At 53.8% G+C, this 20,093-nt stretch overlaps 1 protein-coding gene across 1 annotated transcript in view; it reads left to right on the top strand.

Moving 5' to 3' along the window:
- Nucleotides 1–20,031, top strand: part of DNAH1 (dynein axonemal heavy chain 1) — a 68,367-nt gene extending 48,336 nt beyond the window's left edge. Inside the window, exons 50-78 of the mRNA XM_059479982.1 lie at nucleotides 222–430; nucleotides 1,195–1,366; nucleotides 1,751–1,942; nucleotides 2,485–2,595; nucleotides 3,641–3,826; nucleotides 8,639–8,830; nucleotides 9,183–9,350; nucleotides 9,622–9,813; nucleotides 10,224–10,355; nucleotides 10,571–10,696; nucleotides 11,145–11,264; nucleotides 12,070–12,219; nucleotides 12,624–12,784; nucleotides 12,902–13,127; nucleotides 13,214–13,409; nucleotides 13,661–13,812; nucleotides 14,290–14,490; nucleotides 14,886–15,026; nucleotides 15,462–15,620; nucleotides 16,045–16,176; nucleotides 16,338–16,508; nucleotides 16,911–17,090; nucleotides 17,181–17,357; nucleotides 17,537–17,707; nucleotides 17,907–18,037; nucleotides 18,375–18,519; nucleotides 18,768–18,974; nucleotides 19,338–19,572; nucleotides 19,910–20,031. Of these exons, the coding sequence (XP_059335965.1) occupies nucleotides 222–430; nucleotides 1,195–1,366; nucleotides 1,751–1,942; nucleotides 2,485–2,595; nucleotides 3,641–3,826; nucleotides 8,639–8,830; nucleotides 9,183–9,350; nucleotides 9,622–9,813; nucleotides 10,224–10,355; nucleotides 10,571–10,696; nucleotides 11,145–11,264; nucleotides 12,070–12,219; nucleotides 12,624–12,784; nucleotides 12,902–13,127; nucleotides 13,214–13,409; nucleotides 13,661–13,812; nucleotides 14,290–14,490; nucleotides 14,886–15,026; nucleotides 15,462–15,620; nucleotides 16,045–16,176; nucleotides 16,338–16,508; nucleotides 16,911–17,090; nucleotides 17,181–17,357; nucleotides 17,537–17,707; nucleotides 17,907–18,037; nucleotides 18,375–18,519; nucleotides 18,768–18,974; nucleotides 19,338–19,572; nucleotides 19,910–20,031 (4,857 nt within the window). The remainder of the gene's footprint in view (nucleotides 1–221; nucleotides 431–1,194; nucleotides 1,367–1,750; nucleotides 1,943–2,484; nucleotides 2,596–3,640; nucleotides 3,827–8,638; nucleotides 8,831–9,182; nucleotides 9,351–9,621; nucleotides 9,814–10,223; nucleotides 10,356–10,570; nucleotides 10,697–11,144; nucleotides 11,265–12,069; nucleotides 12,220–12,623; nucleotides 12,785–12,901; nucleotides 13,128–13,213; nucleotides 13,410–13,660; nucleotides 13,813–14,289; nucleotides 14,491–14,885; nucleotides 15,027–15,461; nucleotides 15,621–16,044; nucleotides 16,177–16,337; nucleotides 16,509–16,910; nucleotides 17,091–17,180; nucleotides 17,358–17,536; nucleotides 17,708–17,906; nucleotides 18,038–18,374; nucleotides 18,520–18,767; nucleotides 18,975–19,337; nucleotides 19,573–19,909) is intronic.
- The last annotated feature ends 62 nt before the right edge of the window (nucleotides 20,032–20,093 follow it).

Below are 20,093 nucleotides of genomic sequence, written 5' to 3'. Positions count from 1 at the left end.
CACAGCCTCCCACCCCTGATATGGCTGAAATATGGCTGTTTAATTGGAAGTGCTGGACAAGAATCAGTGTGCCTTTCTGAAGCCAAGTCATCACAAAAATTGTTTCTTATAACTGAGGCTGAGAGCTGTATTTATGCAAAAATTATCTTCATGGCATGTGAGACATGAGTGTCTTCTGACTTAAGAAACTGCCTTTTTTTTTTCTTTTACCATCTACTTAGATTAAAAATGAATCCTTCCTGGAAGACATCAACAACTTGCTCAACTCTGGTGACATTCCCAATATTTATAGTCCTGAGGAAGAAGACCAGATCATGACAGCTATGAAGCCCATTGTTCGAGACCTGGGCCAGCAGCCCACCAAAGCCAATTTGATGGCTGCATACGTAGCACGGGTCCGCAGCAATATCCACCTGGTCCTGTGCATGAGGTACACTTCAGCCTAACCTCCATGCTTTGAATGCTAATTATTCCCTCTTTATCCTTTGCCTTTTATCACTGTGTAATGGGATCTTTATTTCCAAGCCCCAGCCTTTGGAGAAGGAGGAAGAATAGGAATATGGTTTGCATAACACCTTCCCCTAGGACTAGAATTTATTTTATTTTTTTTACACTTTGCTGGTCCAAGATGAAATTTGAATTTTTCAAGAGTATGATTATGTTTGATTCAGGTGAAACACAAGGTGTCTCCTCCTCTCTGCACCATTGAATTTGGGGCTCAGTTGCCCCATGTTTACTCATTAATCCAATGCATAGTCCATAATCAGCTTGCTCCCCTGCCAGAGGGATACCAGAAGGTACAGGGCATTCTCAGTGCAAGAACAAGTAGAAAAATCAGGGCCATGGTTATGGTTTGGTGATGTGATCTTTGCACACACCTGCTTGAAATAAACTTCAGAACACATTTATTTTTTTATCCCTTAGGTTTGTCCTTAGAGAGGCACCCATAAAACATCACCCTATTACGATTGTAATACTTCCAGAATATCCCGAGCCAAGGAATGAGCTCAGACATGCACCTTTGGGCACACAGCTCACTGCCTGAACTGTCATTCCCCTTTTCCCTCCTTCCCTGGGTGTATTCCTGTCCCTCTTGCTCCACAAAGTATCAGGGTGGTTCTGTGGAAGGAAAGATCTTTTGTCCTGTATGCAGAGCTAGCTGTAACACATCTTCTCTGCACGCCTTGCCCTCAGCCCCATCGGAGAAGTGTTCCGTGCACGCTTGAGGCAGTTCCCCTCCCTGGTGAACTGCTGCACCATTGACTGGTTCAATGAGTGGCCTGCTGAAGCCCTGCAGAGCGTGGCCTCCTCCTTCCTGAACGAGCTCCCACTGCTTGGCAGCGGCAATGAGGATACCACCGGGATGGTACGTGCCACATGTGAGAATACTCTGCTCCCACGAGTTCAGTGTGCTGTGTCTCTGCATGCACCAAGGCAATGGGTGCAGGGCTCACCTTCAGAATAGTCCTACCCTGCAGCAGAAATGTTCCATGGCAGGATCATTCAAATGCAGAGCTGCATAGCTTTTGTATGTTTTGAAACAGGTTTGGCCATTTGTCAGCCCTCTGTGGCACTAAAGCCCCACCACACACATGAGCTCTGCTCTGACTGTATGGTTTGGTTCTTCATAAGCCCCTTTTGTGCTCTCTGGGCATCACATAGATTTGCCTTTCATATGTTCAGTACTGAATGTTTCTTTCCTTTGTTTCCTTTCCTTTCCTTTCCTTGTTTCTTTCCTTTCTCCTTGTAGATTCAAGTATGTGTAGCAATCCACCAGAGTGTGGCAAAGAAGTGCCAGTTGTTCTTAGCAGAATTGGGCAGACACAATTATATCACTCCCAAAAGCTACCTGGAGTTCCTCAGCATCTTCAGTTCCCTCATTGGAAAGAAGCAACAGGAACTGAAGACAGCCAAGAACAGGATGCAAAGTGGCCTAGACAAGGTTTGTCCTTCATACCCAGGAAGGTTTTGGGGCCACCCCTTACACCCTCTGAGCAGTGTATTTACCACTGCAGAGATGCAGTAAGATGTCCCACATATGTCCTGTGTAACAGGAAAAAACTCAGGCTAAAGCAAGGGGGAACTATGCCTTCTGCCAGGGCCAGGCTTTCTGAAGGTCTGAGTCTGTAACAGCTCTAAACAATAGTGATCCCCAGTCTTTGGGGACCACAGACCTCTGTGTAGCTCAGCTCTCAGTATGTTCCTTATTAACCTTGTAATTGAAAGCCCTCTAACAGAAACATTGTTCTGCTGCTTCATTGCCACAAGCTTTATGAAGTAATGCCTAACATGTGCAGGCAGCATCAGGCACTGCTGGTTGTAAGCACACCAGTGTCAGATTGTTGCTTAAGCAGGAGCCAGGGCAAGACCTGTGCTTTGCACAGCCCAACATATGGCAGGGAGCACCCTCCAGAGCAGCACAGCCCTTTCCTAGGGCTTTCCATGGCTGCTGCCCCTGCTCTGAGCTCTGCTTTGCTCCCACAGCTCCTGCGAACAGCAGAGGATGTAGCCAAGATGCAGGAGGAGCTGGAGTCCTCCCGCCCTCTCCTGGCTCAGGCAGCCAAGGACACCGAGGCAACCATCGAACAGATAAAGGTACTGCTGCAGGCAGCCTGCGCTGACTCTGCTCAGACTGGACACAGGCTGGAGGGGCCTGACAGGGATTGTGCAAAATCCTGCTTGTCCAGAGGTAAAAACGCCTCAGACTGGCACGGCAGATATTTGTGCAGAGCTGCAGTGCCAGCACAAACTGCCTCCTGCTGGAGTCCTGCTCTGCTGCTGGTGAGCACCAGTTGTTGCAGAAGCAATGGCTCCTGTGCTCCTGTCTGAAAGCACCACCCAGGGTCAGTCAGCCTAGACCCTTGCAAGCACAGTCTAGCAACACTAACACAATCCTGAGGGGGCCTGAGCAGCTCTAAGCAAGACTCATTGTTGAACAGGATCATTCCTCCACATCCCATCCCCAGGGAGCTGATCCAGCTGCAGCGTGTCCCTCAGACCTCAAGGACCATCACACAGCCACTCATGCCACTTCAGAAGAGGGAACTGTTCTGTGTTGTTGTCACTGCCTTCTCTCCTTGTGTTCCTCCTGCCTGTCTCCTGCTGTGGGGTGGCCACACTGGGACAGGAAACAGGGACACTAACATAACACAGCTCTGCATGCAGAGTGGAAAGACTCTGCAATCACCTCAATTCCCTTCTTCCACACAGCAGATAAGGATTTGGCTGTATTCCACAATTCCTTTATGCCTCTTGGTAGAGTTTTAACCCTTGGGGTATGCAGAAGTGGTAGTTTTAGAAACAAATCCCTAAGCATCTCTTCCTATTCCTCCATCTCCCTACAAATTTGCAACCCTATGCATCCTCTACTTGTGCCAATAGGAAAATGGGCAGAGCAGCTAATTCCTGCAAGACTAACATCACTTCAGGCACAGCCAGAGCTGGAGCTCGTGGATGGTTTATACAAGCTGACAAAAACCTTCTCCCAGTATGATGCAGGAAGGGCATCCCCTGCAGCAGTTAGGTCCCTGAGGTCTGCTGGAAGAAGACACACAAGCTGCCAGGACAGCTGTGATCCTTTCCTAGCAGTGCCAAGCCAAGCTCTGCCTCCAGCATGCTCCTGAGGCTGTCTCTGTTGCAGGTGGACACAGCTGTGGCTGAAAAGACAAGAATTGCTGTGCAGGCTGAGGAGGCAAAGGCCAATGAGAAAGCTCAGAAAGCCCAAGCCATTGCAGATGATGCTCAGAAGGACTTGGCTGAAGCCCTCCCAGCCCTGGATGCTGCTCTTGCCAGCCTGAAGAACCTCAACAGAAATGATGTTACAGAGGTAACTGTGTCAAGGGAGAGGGTGGCAGAGCTGGGTCTGGTCAATGACAGCATCTCCTTTGCAGTAATTCCCTTTCAATAGGCTTGCAACATCCCCAGCCTTTTCCTCCATCCATCCATCCCCCTGGGCTCACCCTGGGCAGCTGCCCATGCAGCTCCTCACCTTCACTCCTTCAGATGCAGAGAAGGGCAGAAAGGCAGCGAGTGGCCCCTGTGTGTTTCTAGCATGTCCTGGAGAGGCTGTGGAGGAGAGCTCACCCCACATGCCTGTCCACAAGGGTAGGTGCCACCAAGCAACCCCAAGTACTGGCTGTGCAACACAGGGACAGAGAGCTGGCAGCACCCTGAACCTGCAGGTTCTTTGAAAAGGGATCCACCACAGGCAAAGAAGAGGGAGCAGGCTGAATTCAGGGAATACTGGCTTGAAATAGGCTAGTGAGAGAAGGAAGGGTGATTCTGAACCTGCAAGCATCACAGCCAAGACAGCACACTCAATAAGTACAGATTTCACCACACAGGTACAGGCTTATTGCTCTGCAGTTGAGAGTAACAGACCTTTTTATTCTCCCAAAAACACACAAAACCCCTTTCCTCAGAAAGTAGGGAAAGACACAGACAATGTTGGTCCACTTGCCCCCAGCACCCATCCTCTTGTAGAGCTGGCACAAGAAGTGTCTTGTCTATCCAAAGCTTCCAATGCCATAAGATGCATCACTTTCTTACAGGTCATCTAAACCAGCCCCCAGAAACTCTGTATTTAAGGATTAAGCTCCTAGTTTCTTTTAAATCCAGCTGCCAGGTCATGACACCAGAGCAGAGACCACAAGAGTTCTCTCCCAGTCCAGAATTAAGGACCCAGCCCAGCCAAAAGAGGACACCACTACTGTGGCAGGGAGCAAGGATCCCTTGGACGTACTCCTTTCCACAGGGCAGCTCCCTCGGGGGTCCCTTGGAGGAGGCTGATGCCTGCTTCTCCCCCTCCTCCACCTCCTGCCTCAGCCTGTCCCCATTGCAGTAAAAATGCACATAAAGGCTGTGCTCTGCCTGCAGCATGGGGCTCTCCAGAGACCTGCGCTTCACCCCCAAGTCGCTCAGGAGGTCTGCCAGCTTTTGGTAGAGGTCATCCTCCATGATGATCAACTGCTCCATCAGCTCAGAGATCTCCTGAGGGACAGAGCCCAAACTCATGTGAATATGGAGAAATAAGGGGATTTTCCTAATACCTGTGGAACAGCTCAGCCCCCCAGAAACAAACTACCCACCCAGCTCTGGCCTCCACACCCTCTCAGTCTAAGGGGCAGAGGTGGCTTACTGGGACACCTTGGCTAAGGCACCCCAATCTCAAAACTGAACAGCACATGCGAGACACAGTGAGAATCACCTTTACCCCATAGCCATGCGCTGCCTCACTGGATGTTTCTGGGACAAGACAAGGATCACGCCCAGCTCCCCTCCCTCTGTGGCTGAGAGGCAGCCAGGTGTCCCCCCTGCACCCAGGGAGGATGGCAGGGGGTCCCCAGTGTTGGCCCTGCCACCCAGCAGGGCCCAGGGGAGGGGCAGTGCTGCCTTACCAGCGAGGAGAGCTGCAGCTGGTTGGAGCTGCTGTACAGCTGGTGGTAGAGCACTTCCATGGAGGACTCCAGGGCAGACACCTGGGGCAGAGGAGCTTCCAGCTGGGCTTCCAGTGCCCTCTTGTCCTGAACCAGCTGGGAGCATTTGGCTGCCAAGGCCGCATAGCTGCGGAAGAGCTGCTGCTTCTTCTGATCCTTCCCCATCAGCATGTCCCAGAGCCTGTGAGAGGGGACAGCCAGCCAGAGCTGTGAGTGCAGCACCACTACTGGGCAAGAACAGGGCTCTGAGGTTGCTGTGCACTGTAAGGCTGGGATGCAAGCTGATGTGTTTCAACAATGAGAAGACACCCTCTCCTGGTGAGCATCCCATGTTGTGGATTTCTGGGAAGAGCTCCATAAAGGAGCAGGCTGGCTCAAGAGCCAGTGTGTGATTTCTTTTTGGCAGACACCAGCGCCGGCTGCTCCAAAACTGTGTGGGGAAGACTGAGAAGACCCAGTCAATGCAGGACACCTAGTCAGAGGAAGGTTTTGCTCTAAGCAGCCTGTGGTTTCTTGTGGCCCAGTACCCCTTCTCCATGGCTGAGAACTTGCCTCTACACTCTCTACCTTAATAATCTAGAAAAAACTTCTGTTCTCTGTACTCATCCCATTCTCCAAGCCCATACTTTGCTTCATCAGTCCAAGCCAGCCAGAAAGAAGCAGATCTGGGGAATTTCACACCACCATGGAGTCACAGTGGCTCTGCACTGGCAGAAGAGCACTGCTAGTCTGTCTGGTAGCTTGGGTCTGCTGCCTGTCTCGGCCATTCCTGTGCCACTGTCCCCACACTCAGTTTGTTCTTCAAGCTCAGACCTCCCAGGCCCTTACCGTACAGCAGTGAGGTCTTAGGGGTCTATCCATTTGTGTGGATGAGCCTTCTGGGAGGGCTCGGCACCCCTGAAGTAGATCTGCTCCTTCAGCAGCCTGGTCTGGGATTCCCTCATGACAGTTTTGGTCTTCTCCAGCCAAGCAGCCTTGTGCTCCAGCTCCTTTCTCTCCCGTTTCAGCTGCAGCTCCAGCAGCTCCAGGCAGCTCTGCTGGCTCAACAGCCACGCAGCTGCCTCCTGCTGCCTCGTGGCAGTGTCCTGGAGCCGTGCCACTCGCAGGCTGAGGTGCCTGTGCAGGATGGGCAGGTGGAGGCGGCGTGCCTCTGCCCGCAGCAGGGCGGGCAGCCGCTGTGCCAGCGCGTGCGCGATGTCGGAGCGCAGGGCGCGGAGCTGCCGGGGCAGCGCGGCAGCCTGGCTCTGCAGCTCAGCCTGCACGGCCTGCCGGGCAGGGGACACAAACACACAGCCCGGTGACACGGCGCTGCCTGCCCCTGCCACCCCTCCAGCCTGTCAGCTGGGCTCCACTGGTCAGGCAGACCCTGCCGCAGGGGATGGGGGAGGAACGGGGGCACTGGCCTACCTGGTTATCCTCCAGAGCTTCCAGAGTCCTCTGGGCCCACTCCAGCTCAGCACGGGCACCTTCCACTTTTGCTGCTGTGACTATAACCTCCCTCCGGGCACAGGTATGAGCTGTCTCTATTTGGCTCAGTTCCTTCCAGAAGCTGTCTTGGTCCTCCAGCAGCTCATCTTGAGCTATTTCTATTTGGCTCAGTTCCTTCCAGAAGCTGTCTTGGTCCTCCAGCAGCTCATCTTCATCAGTCCCAAGAGTTTTTGACGTTCATGTTTTCTTGGTGTCACTTATCTCTGTGACATCCTGGCTGCCATCTCTCTCCTCACTCTCCATGCTCAACATGTCTCTCTCATTCCCTCCCTCCACTAGGAGCTCTGACTTTGAGCCTTGGACCAATTTTCCACAGCTTGCTGGTTCTCCCCCACACAGTGTTTTTGGGCATTCTTGATAAGGAGCTCCTCTTCTTTCTTCTGGTATTTCACAGTATGAGTCCATTTGTGTCTCAGACTCCAGAGCTTCCTTCAGGGTGCTCTCTCCCTGTGCACTTGCTTCCCAAACATCTGGAGACTGAACACACTGTGGGTAGGACCTGCTGGATGAAGCTCTCAAATGCATCAGTGGCCTGTTGTTCTTGCTCCAGGTAAGGAGCAAGATCCATCTGGCACAGCAGTGTTGGCAGCTGGTCCATCCCCATGCTCTCGGGACACTGTGACGCCTGCTTTGCAGCCTTGCTGACCTGGCTCAAGACAGCTTTGGTTTTGAAGATCTTTGCTTTCAAGTCCATATGAGCCACCTTCAACTCCTGCTTCACCACTTTCTTCTCCTCCTCCAAATACTTCTGCTCCTGCTGCAGCTTGTTTGTCCAAGCCAACAGCTTCCTGTACCTCCAGAGCTGGAGGTCATGGTAGTGCTTCAGCTCCTGAAGCTCCTACTGCAGGGCCTCTTGAGAGGGCCCCTCATCCACTATGGAGCTCAGGAGCTGCAGGACCTGGCAGAACATCTGCAGGGCCTCCTCCAAGGCATCACCTTCCAGGATGGGTTTGCCTGCAGCCAGCCGGGCCTCATAGGCCTCCACCTCAGCTGGGCTCAGCACGTTCTCCTCACCCACTGTGCTGCAGAACCACTCGAGGAACTGCTTTGTCTCAGGGCAGTCAAAGAGCCACTCAAAGTCCTTCTCACAGAGGGTATCTGCATGGGGGTAGATCTGCCTCAGCTTTGCCATAAAGTCTGCTGCTCTGTTGACAGTGTCCAGTGGGAAGGCCTGAGAATACCTCCAGCTGAACATGGCAAGGATGGTCAGCACTAGGAGAAAAAGCAGAAGTCATCCTCAGAGGTCCTGACAGCCACAGTCATCCCAAGGCTGCTGCAGCAGCACTGCTAGGTGCCTGATTGAGGGGAGACTCAAGCAGTCCCTCCACAAGTGCTGAAGACCAGCTCATGGCTGTGGTGGGGTACAAGAATAACGAGAGCCCACAGAACAAGGGAGAAAGCCTGCCTGTGTCCCATTTCCGTAGAGCCTTCTCCCTAGGACCATATAGATTTATCTCCTTTGCCAATAAATATTCAGCCCATAGCGACACACCTATTAGAGTAGCAGAGCAGGCTTTTTCAGCCTGTTTGGTTTGTTCCATGCCCTTTCTGATAACCAGCTTTCCTTTCAAATGCCTCTGTCCTTCCTGCCTGTGTATTGCATCCCTGAAGTGTCCTGCCTCTGGTGCCAGTGCCTCTGGCCCAGCTGAGGGAGGGATGAGCCCCCCATTTCGCAGAGAATCAGGTTAACCCCGTTTTCCATTTGGTTTTTACAGGTACGAGCCCTGCAGCGGCCTCCCCTTGGTGTGAAGATTGTGATTGAAGCTGTCTGCATTATGCATGGAAAAAAGCCCAAAAAGGTGGCAGGAGAAAAGATAGGCACCAAGGTGGATGATTACTGGGAGCCAGGCAGGGCCCTCCTCCAGGACCCAGTGCAGTTCCTGAACAGCCTGTATGATTATGATAAGGTAAGCAGTGGCAGAAGGAAGCTGTGACTGGGATCAGGTATTGCCTCACAGACATCTTCTCACAGAAGTAACAAACTGAGCTCCTTGGGGGCAACACTCTTCAGCAGCACCAAGGGTATTTGGCCTGGAAGCCCACATGTGAGTTGGGAAAGGATTTACTCAATCCCACAGTTGTGTCTCCCAGACCTCAACATGCAGTCATTTGATTCCTCTTGCTCCAGTTTGATGCCTTGATCATCCTGTCAGGTCCTGGGGTGCTGCTGCCTCTGGGGGAAACCCTTAGGAGATCAGTGATGAGCATGCTAGAGATCTGACTGAGGAGAGTCTCCTTCTCTTCCACCGTTCCTTGCAGGACAACATTCCAGACAGTGTGATCAAGGCCATCCAGCCCTACATTGACAATGAGGAGTTCCAGCCAGCTGCCATTGCCAAGGTGTCCAAAGCCTGCACCTCCATCTGCCAGTGGGTGCGTGCCATGCACAAGTACCACTTTGTGGCCAAGGTCGTGGAGCCCAAGCGGGTAAGAAACTGTGAGCCAGCTGCCTTTGGTGTTCAGGAACACAGTACTGGCAGCTCCCTTCTGCAGGAGCTGCTGGCAATCACTACATTCTACAGGTCAGGTTGCAATGCGTTCATCATCCAGGGATTGGATTAACTGAGATATTGAGATATCAGTAGCTAGCACTAATCAGCAAGAGCTTTTATGGAAAACCAACTCTTGCTTCAAGATCTCTGGCTTTTGGGGGAAGAGCCTGACCACCTTCCCACTGTTTCCTTGTGCATGTCCCCAGAAAGCCTTGCGGGAGGCAGAGGAGGACCTGCGTGCCACCCAGGCGGTCCTTGACGAAGCCAAGGCACGCCTGAAGGAGGTTGAAGATGGCATTGCCACCCTGCAAGCCACGTACGAGGCCTGCAAAGCCAATAAGGAGGAGTTGGAGAGGAAGTGTGAGCTGTGTGTGGAGAGATTGGCCCGTGCTGATGTGGTAAGGGACAGAGCTAGCTTCTGCCTGCTTATATGAGGCAACTGAATTCCAGATCAAGCAGCACAGTGGAGAAAACATCCCTGTGCCTGCAGCTCATGACAATCCTAGGCTGAAGCTACCTGGCCTGATCCCAGCTGCTCAAACAGGACTGGAAAGCTAAGCTAGCCAGGCACTGATGTAAAAAGCTGCTGTCCTCCTGTGCACAGCTTCCTCAGCTAACAATAGATCTTCCAGGACCTCTGAAAGCTGCCCAGTAATCCCAGGATTGAGTGCTTAAACCAAATAGAATTTAGAATATGTCAGGGGTCACCCCAACCTCTGGTCACCTGCAGCATTACCCAGAGAGCAGCAGGTCCAGGACACAAGGTTAGACCTCAGAGCAGCTCTCACATGTGTATCTTATCCCACAGCTCATCAACAGCTTGGCTGATGAGAAGGTGCGCTGGCAGGACACTGTGGAGAGCCTGGATGACAAAATCACCAACAGCTCTGGGGACGTGCTGTTTGCAGCTGGCTTTGTGGCCTACCTGGGCCCTTTCACAGTAAGTGTGCAGTGGTCAGCACACAGTTTGCAGCTCTGCTGTCCTGGCCAGAGAGAAAGGAATAGGACACAGGGGTGCAAGATCGCTCCAGGATCTCTGTCCACTTGTGCAAGAGGCTGCACGGGGCCCATTTGAATGGGAACAGGAGGGTTTAGATACTCACAATAGGCTGGGTACAACTTAAAGGAGGGCTGAGATGGTGTTTCTCATGGCAGGGAGACTACCGTGCAGCACTGTGCAAGGAGTGGATGGAGGAGCTGGCCAACAATGACATTCCCCACAGTGAGGATGCAAGCCTCATCAGCACCCTTGGAGACCCTGTGGAAATCCGCTCCTGGCAGGCAAGTCTCAAAAAAAACCCCAAACCAAACAATACTTGAGGTAGAAGGGGTCTCAGGTAAAGTCCAAAAGTGTCAGCTCAGCACTCACCAGGATCCCCTGGACCAAAGGGGCAGGCCCCCACACCAAGCAGCTGGATAATGGCCACACTGCAGAACTGGAATTACTGCAGCAGTATAAACAGCATCAACAGCATAAAGAGCATCAACCTTGCCCTGTAAGGCTTGTCCTTTACCAATGCCAGGCCCAGAGCCAAGCTCTGGCCATAGCCTGCCCAAGCCTGACCCCACAGCACAGCCCCACCCCAGGGCTTGGCTGCTGGCAGAGGTACCTTCACCACCATGCCCTGTCCACCCTCTGGGAGCACTCAGGGGCCAGGGCAGCAACGGCTTCTCTCTGGTCACCCATGCGCACTACCAGGTGTGCCAACAGCTTTTTCTACCCTGTCAGATTGCTGGTTTACCCAACGATGCCCTGTCTGTGGAGAACGGGGTGATAACCCGATTCTCCCTGCGCTGGAATCACTACATAGACCCACAAGGACAAGCAAACAAGTGGATCAAGAATCTGGTAAGAGGTGTGGGGAGGAAAGCCAGATCTGCCAGGACAGGGAAAACAGCTTTCTGCCAGGAGCTGTGCAGAGCAACCTCAGGCTTTGGGCTCTAGAGCTGCAATGCCTCATGCTGTGCCAGCCCAGCCCAACAGGCACCAGACAGTCTCCACACCCACATTCATCCCAGGTGGATTTCCCTTCCCAGGGAATGCAGCACAGGGCAGGAAGAGCCCTCATATAAGCAAGCAAGGCAGCAAGCAAATCCCATTCCCCACTCTGATGAGTGTCCACTAACATTCTGGGAGGCTTCACCTCACAAAACAACACCAGCATCTTCCATAATGATTTTCAGTTTTCTAGCACAGAAGGATTAGGGTGGCTTTACCTGGCTGCCCAGTGCATTCCCTACTGCCAAAGTGCTGAAAACACTGACTAGCACCTCTTGTACCCTTCTGAAGGATCAGGCAGGAAGCTGAGGCAGCTGCTCCTGCTTTGCTCCCTGAGAGCTTTTCCCACCCACCTGCTCTCACTTTGTAGGCTCTGCCCTGAATTAGCAGTGAGGGGCTCCAGAAGGATATGGTTCTGTGAAGGAGATGGTCCCTATTGCCCCCCTTTTCTGCTGCCTCATTCAGCTGTCTCTAGTGCCTGCTGATGTAGGATAAACTTGCCAAAATAGCCAAAGTCTAGCTGAGCAAGACAAGCTGTTATTTCTGCTGCCCCAGAGAGCTAAATCAGGCCAGTGAGAGGTGTACTGTGCACCAGAGCTGGATGTGAAGGTGGCAGGACACCACAGAAACCCTACCCTCCCCTACTGCCTTCCAGGAGAGAGAAAACAGCCTGGAGGTGGCCAAGCTGAGTGACCGGGACTTCCTCTCCACTCTGGAGAACACCATTACCTTTGGGAAGCCCTTCCTGCTGGAGAACGTCGGCGAGGAGCTGGATCCAGTCCTTGAGCCTGTCCTGCTGAAAGAGGTCTGGTGTCTCCCCTTGCCAAGGGGGGCAGGGGGTGCCTGGCTGAGCTGTAAGGGCCAGCTGGCCAGGGTGCCATGGAGTGGGGTGTGTTTGTAGGTCTCCGTGGGCAGGCAGAACTCACATGGATGGGTGAGTCCCATGCCTTGGCCAGGGCTCCAACACCCTGACAGCCTCCTGCACACACTGGTGCTCTGCCAGCAGGCACCTCTGCCTGGGAGGCAGGGCCATGAAACACAGCTGCTGTCTTCACATTCAGGCCTTTAGTCCCACAGGCAATCTTGGAGCTCCTCTGTCCTGAGAGCCTTCTGACTCTCCTGACTGCAGAGCCCAGGGCAGAGCAGGATGCCTTCCCTCACAAGAGGGAGCCATCCCAGCCTTCCTGTGTTTGTCCTTCTCTGGTACAGACCTTCAAACAGCAAGGCAGCACCGTGCTGAAGCTGGGGGATACAGTGGTCCCCTACCATGACGATTTCAAGATGTACATCACCACCAAGCTGCCCAACCCTCACTACAGCCCTGAGGTCTCCACAAAGCTCACCCTCATCAACTTCACTCTCTCACCCAGGTACCTGCTTTTACCCCATCAGTTGCCCATGCTGCTCAGCCTCATTCTGCAGTCCCCAGCCACTCAGGCATGTTGCCCCCTCACCTACCACCCTCACATCCATGGCTTTTGTTGTAGTGGCTTGGAGGACCAGCTGTTGGGAGAAGTGGTGGCTGCAGAGCGGCCTGACTTAGAAGAAGACAGAAACCAGCTAATTGTTAGCAATGCCCAGATGCGTCAGGAGCTAAAGGTGATAGAAGATCAGATCCTGTATAGGCTCAGCACTTCTGAAGGAAACCCTGTAGATGACTTGGAGCTCATCAAAGTGTTGGAGGCCTCCAAGCTGAAGGCAGGAGAGATCCAGGTCAGAAATGAAAGGTGCTGTCCCCCCTGCAGCTGTGCATCCCCTGCCAGCACTTCACTAACCATGACATCGCTTCTGTCCTCCAGATCAAGGTGGCAGTGGCAGAGCAGACAGAGAAGGACATCAACATCACCCGCATGCAGTATGTGCCTGTGGCTGTCCGCTCGCAAATCCTCTACTTCTGTGTCTCAGACCTGTCCAACGTGGACCCCATGTACCAGTACTCCCTCGAGTGGTTCCTCAACATCTTCCTCCTGGGGATCCGTAACTCTGAGAAAGCAGGTGCCTGCCCAGAGCAGTCCTCTCCTCTCCTCTCCTCTCCTCTCCTCTCCTCTCCTCTCCTCTCCTCTCCTCTCCTCTCCTCTCCTCTCCTCTCCTGTCCTCTCCTCTCCGTGTGTGAGAGCAGCATCTGTCCTTCCTGGGCAGGGTGTGGGTGTGCCTCTGTGACCAGGTACCCAGAGGTGACCTGGATGGCACCCTCCACATCCCCCATGGCACCTGCCATCCTTGTCTGGTTGTTGCCTTTTTTCCAGACGAGCTGACAGAGCGGGTGAAGAACATCAACAACTACATCACCTTCAGTCTGTACTCCAACGTGTGCCGCAGCCTCTTCGAGAAGCACAAGCTCATGTTTGCCTTCCTGGTCAGCGCCCGCATCCTGATGAACGAGGGCAAGATCAATATGGTGAGCAAATCACCTCAGTCCTTGAGGGGATCCCATCAGGGCAGCTCAGGCACAGCCTGCTCAGCCCCTAGAACTGTGTGCTAGGTGGGAAAGGAGCCTTGTTCCCTGGGGTTAGTGACAGGCTTGGCAGCCTGCTGGACAAAGACAGGGCCTCTGTCTTTATTCAGCTTTCCAACTGTTCTCTGTGTCTACATGCAGAGCTGCCTGAATCCCCTGCAGCTTTTGCCAGTTTGCTGCCTGGCTGCTGCAAAGGTTAATGAGTTCAGAGGGAGCAGGCAGGGGTTAGCAGAGAGTGGCAGCTGAGCAGTCACTGTATTGATCTCACCAGACCCTCCAGCTCAGCTACCCCTTGACACACACACCTGGCAGGGGAGAAGCCAGAAGGATACAACAGAATTTTAATTGGATATGGCACCCTGTGCCATGGGCTCAGGCGGGTAGGCTGTTATCCATTACCAAATCCTATCCTGTTCCCAGGATGAGTGGCGGTACCTGCTGTCAGGAGGGGCCATAAAGGAGATGAAGGAAAACCCAGCTCCATCCTGGCTGAATGAGAGAGCATGGGGAGACATCCTGGCCTTGAGCAGCTTGAAGAATTTCTCTGGCTTTGACAATGATTTTGCAGGCAGCCTTGAAGGGTTCAGGACCATTTTTGACAGCCAGAGCCCTCACAGGCAAGTGTCCCCTGCTTTGTCAGCTTAGGTCTACTGCACGTGACATCCTTGGGAGAGCAAGAGGAGCTGATACAGCCACAGTGCCAGCTCTGCTCCCAGTGCAGGGCCATGCAAGGGAAAGGATGAGGCATTGCCTTGCCTCCTCCCAGGTGGCCATTGCACAAGGCAGAGCCTTATCCCAGTGCCTTATCCCAGCAGTATTTGCTGCTTCCCAGTGGAAGCAGTTCTGGCTTGCCTGCTGATGGTTTCAGAGCTACAGACAACAACCTCAGCCAAGGGACTGGAAGGTCCTTGTCCCTTATGAAGCCCCAATGGCTGCTGCAGGCAACTTGGGTACTTCTTGTGGAGTGTGAGATCTGGCACATCCCCCCGAAATGCACCTAATTGCTTTGCAGAGAGCCTTTGCCTGGGAAGTGGGAAGAGGAGCTTGATGCCTTCCAGAAGCTGCTGGTGCTGCGATGTCTGCGTGGAGACAAGGTCACCAACGCCATGCAGGACTTCGTGGTGCGGAACCTGGACCAGCGCTTCATCGAACCACAGGTAACCAGCCAGGAGCAGGTGCTGCTGGGGACAGGAAGGGAGCAGGAGGCCTCAGGCTTGTGACAAATGGGCCACCAATTGCAGAGAGGTGGCCCTCTACAGCCACGGTGCTCCTCCCACAGCTGGTTTTTCCGTACCTATGTCTCAGATGAGGGATAGCCTTTCTGATGCCCACCAGTTAAACCACACTAGGAGAGGGCAGATGCTGCAGGTGTAGAAGGGAAGAGTTTGAATGACAAATGGGAAAGTGTTTCATGGCCTGACCATAATGCAGCCAGAGGAGAGCTGTATGTGGTTCTCACTGATCATGTTCCTGGCCTTGGCACCTAAGAGGACACTGGAGTCTTGGAGGAGAGCTGGAGGCCAGGAAGGTTGAGGAGGTGCTGAGGTGTGTTCCACTACAGCCTCCCCACTCTAACCAACTCTCAATTGCAGACCACTGACCTCTCAGTCGTGTTTAAGGACTCCACTGCCACCACCCCCCTGGTGTTCGTGCTGTCCCCAGGCACTGACCCTGCTGCTGACCTCTACAAGTTTGCTGAAGAAATGAAGTTCTCACAAAAGCTCTCTGCCATTTCTCTGGGCCAAGGACAGGTAGGCTGTCAGTGCATTCCTGGAACAGCAGTGTCCTGGCACTCGTATCAACCTCACCAAGCTCCAAGTAGGTCAAACACTTGCAGCACTGTGAAAATACCCTCATGCCCCAGGGCCCTTACTCACCAACCTTCTGCTTCTACCCCCTTGAGGTGGGAGCTGCAGCAGCTCCTACTACAGTGCCTTCTAACTTCCCAAATCCATCTGCAGACCTTCTATTCCCTCCACCCTCCCTCACAGGCTTGTAAAAGCTGTAAAAAATGTTGCTGTGCCATCAAAGAGCAAAGATCCAGTTGAGCCATGGGGGCAGAGCCAGGCCATAGCTCTGGACAGCCAGCTCCAGGGAGCTGCCTCCCTGTCCTGCTCAGCAGAGCACAGCATGCCATGGGAAGGGTCTGTGAGCTCTCCCTTTGTGCCTCTGCAGGGCCCCCGTGCTGAAGCCATGTTGCACAGTGCCATGGAGCAGGGCAACTGGGTCTTCTTCCAGAACTGCCACCTGGCCCCCAGCTGGATGCCTTCACTGGAGAGACTCATTGAGGCCATCGACCCCAGCAAGGTGAGATGTTTTATAGCAGGCAGGAGGCTGGAGCCTGGGAGGAGGCCAGCCCTAGTTCAGACCCATCCATAGGCTCTTAGAGCACCAGAGGGTCAGGGCAGGAGCAGCTGCAGGGGCTGTGCCTGCACCCTCTGAGCACTTGCTGCCTTCTGGACCTCCAGGTGCATCCAGATTTTCGCCTCTGGCTCACCAGTCTGCCTAGCAACCACTTCCCTGTGTCCATTCTCCAGAATGGCTCCAAGATGACCATTGAGCCCCCCCGGGGGGTCAAGGCCAACCTGCTCAAGTCCTACATTAGTTTCAGTGATGACTTCTTGAATTCTTGCTCCAAGGTAAGACCCAGATTGTGCTTTGGCTTGCTGTCCCCATTCTGTGCCTGCTCCAATGTATGCTTTCTACCTGGAAAGCTCCTCTCCAGGCATAGATCTTTCTCCCCATTAGAGAATCCATGTGCTAAAGGAGGTGTTTCTCATAAATTCACATCTGAAAGTTTTACTTTGAGAAACGGAAGCAACAGTATTTTGGAGGCCTGGCATAAGGACTTGCAGCTCTCTTTAAGCAAGGAGTGAGCCATGGCCTTCCCCAGCACAGCACCAGTGACTGAGGTTTCCCCCTCTCCAAGCTCAAGCTGGCACTCCTGAATTGGCATATTTGCTCTGCCAGGTCCCAGCAGGACCCAACTCCCTCCAAGGATGTCTCCTCCCAAGCTGAGCGACTCTCCCTGTTTCCCACAGGTCACGGAGTTTAAATCCTTGTTGCTGTCACTTTGCTTCTTCCATGGGAACATGCTGGAGAGGAGAAAGTTTGGGCCTCTGGGGTTCAATATCCCCTACGAGTTCACAGATGGAGACCTCCGCATCTGCATCAGTCAGCTGCAAATGTTCTTGAATGAATATGCAGAAATTCCCTACAAGGTGAGAGCTGCCCCTCCTGCAAGGGAACAGGCTCAAGATGCAGACATGGATCAGAACCATGGATCAGAACCACGGTGGGGTCTCTTGCAGGTTCTGAAATACACAGCTGGGGAGATCAACTACGGCGGCCGCGTGACCGATGACTGGGACCGGCGCTGCATCATGAGCATTTTGGAGGATTTCTACAAACCTGAGGTTTTAAGTCCTGACTTTGCCTATTCAGAATCAGGTGTCTACAAGCAGATCAGTACCTCTTCTGACCTCAATGTAAGTATTCAAGTCACAAATTGCAGCTCATAGTTCCAGGGGGATTGTCACAATGCAAAGGGGATCTCTCCTCTCCAAAACCCACTGCATTTTCAGGTCCCTGGGGGAATATAAGTTTGTAAGAACCTAGGGATTTTCAGCTGGTCTTGGTCTCAGAGTCTTTGTGGATTCCTCTCTAGGGCTACCTCCAATATGTTAAGGGCCTGCCTCTCAACGACAGCCCAGAGCTCTTTGGTTTACACGACAATGCCGACATCACCTTCGCTCAGAACGAGACCTTTGCACTGCTGGGAGCCATTGCACAGCTGCAGCCCAAGACCATCTCACTGGGAGGCCGCAGCAGGGAAGAGGTGGGTGCCCCAGTGCTGACAGTGCTCTGGCAGCCAGTGCCCAGTGTGGGCAGTGAGCCCAAGCACCAGCTCTCAGCAGGTGCCACCCTGCCTGCTGGGTGCCAGTGATGGCACTGCCGTGCCAGCGTTAGCTCTCTCCCTTCTCAGCAGCCATGGGGCTGGATTAGAAGGATGCTGCCACTTGCTGCTTTCCTTACAGATTGTGGAGGAGACCTCCAAGGACATCCTGGCAAAGCTGCCTGACACCATGAACGTGCAGGAAGTAATCGAGAAATACCCACTGCTCTATGAAGAATCCATGAACACAGTGCTGGTGCAGGAGGTGATCAGGTAAAACTCCTGTGGGATCATGTCCTAGGGAACAGCAGAGATGTGCAGGCCTCTGCTGCCACCCACCTTTGGGGAACCTCAGCACAACAGTGGGGTTGGCAGTCACAGTAACAACTGTGTTGTCCCAGCCAGGACCTTTGGCTGAGTCTGTCTCCATCTGTAACAGTCAGCAGTTTAGGGCTGGGGGAGCAGCTGAGACCCTGTTGAAGAGGACTGGGGCTGGCAGTTACATGGAGGAGCTTCACTTGTGTATAAAGATCCACACCCTCTCTGGGCAGGCAATGGGTGATAAACCACTGTACAGAGTCACTCTGCTCCCTCTGCCCTTTCTCTGTAGGTACAACAAGCTCCTGGAGGAGGTTGACTTAAGTCTGAAGGATTTGCTGAAAGCTCTCAAGGGCCTGGTGGTGATGTCCTCTCGGCTGGAGCTGATGGCCACCAGTTTGTACAACAACACTGTTCCTGAAATGTGGAATTCCAAGGTATGTGCCCCAGCCAGCCCAACTGCTGCCAGAGCTCACCCAAACCAGAGGAATGGGTTATCAGCTGCTGCTGGACTGGGCTGTCTCCCATGGAGCTGGCTCTTGGTGCCCTGGCACAGAGGTGTCTCCTGCCCAGTGCAGCTCCAGTTGTTCCCAGCCCCTGGGCTCTGGGCAGCTCTCAGCAGCTGAGGCACAAGGTCTAGGCTGTCCTTGACTGCATTCAGCACTCCCTCTGTGGTGCCCCACAGGCCTATCCATCCCTGAAGCCATTGGCATCATGGGTGAACGACTTGGTGCAGCGGATTGAATTCATGCAGAACTGGATCAGCCATGGGATCCCCTCTGTGTTCTGGATCAGTGGATTCTTCTTCCCCCAAGCCTTCCTCACCGGGACACTGCAGAACTTTGCCAGGAAGTCTGTCATCTCCATCGACACCATCTCGTTTAGCTTCCAGGTCAGTAAATCAGGTGGAGAGTCTGAATTTATTTGGAATCTCCTGCTAGAAAGCCACAAAGGCCCTGACCTGCCCAAGAGGTGAAGCCACCAGGCTACCCAGCTGCCTATGGCTCCATCATCCTCTTTGTGCTTGGATACACCCACCCACATTGCCAGACACCTCCCCAAGGCTGGCAGGGGCTTCTGCTCCCAGACCTGCCCTCATCCCCCTCCACCAGCCCTGTCCCAGGCTGTCCCTCTGAGAGCTGTGGCATGCTGTCTTTTGGCAGCGCTTAACTAAGAGCTGCTTAAGAGGCTTGTTGGGGCTGAGCCGCCAGGGACACGCCTTGAGCCAGGGCCCGGCGGCCCCTCCCCATGGCAGGTCATGAAGGAGTCGGTGAAGGAGCTGACGCAGCAGCCCAAGGTGGGCTGCTACATCCACGGCTTGTTCCTGGAGGGCGCCCGCTGGGACGCGGCCGCGGGTAAGCTGGCGGAGTCCCGCCCCAAGGAGCTGTACACGGACATGGCTGTCATCTGGCTGCTGCCTGTCGCCAACCGCAAGCCTCCGGAATCCGGCTCCTACCTGTGCCCCATCTATAAGACTCTCACTCGCGCAGGTAGGTGCCCTAAAGGCAGACTTGCAGAAGCAGGGGAGCTGCAGGAGCGGCTAGGAGAGGTAGCAGGGAGATCCTCCTGCCATACATGGGCATAGAGAAGGCACTGTTGGCAGTGGCCAGCCACGGCGAAAAGATTTCTCCTGCTGTGGCTGGGAGACGGAGCAGCAGGCACCCTGGCTCTGCAGCAGTGCCCGTGGCCAGGCCCCCCTCAAGCCCACAAGCCCATTTGCCCCAGCCCTGCTCAGCCAGTCACCGGGCTTAGGGTGGGGACAAGGGCTTCTGGATGGGGTCAGTGTGCAGCAGCACCACCCTCTCACCCTCGCTTCCCCCATTACAGGCACATTGTCAACAACGGGCCACTCCACCAACTACGTGATTGCTGTGGAGATCCCTACGGACAAGCCAGAGAAGCACTGGATCAAACGGGGCACGGCCCTGATCTGTGCCCTGGACTTTTAGCCAGAAAATACAGTGAGCCGAGGAACCCACTGCAGCTGAGGATCTGAGCCGGGCTGCTGCCC

Source organism: Ammospiza nelsoni, chromosome 11 (assembly GCF_027579445.1).
Source record: "Ammospiza nelsoni isolate bAmmNel1 chromosome 11, bAmmNel1.pri, whole genome shotgun sequence".
Lineage (NCBI taxonomy): Eukaryota > Metazoa > Chordata > Aves > Passeriformes > Passerellidae > Ammospiza > Ammospiza nelsoni.
This window is presented reverse-complemented; position numbering and strand designations above follow the sequence as displayed.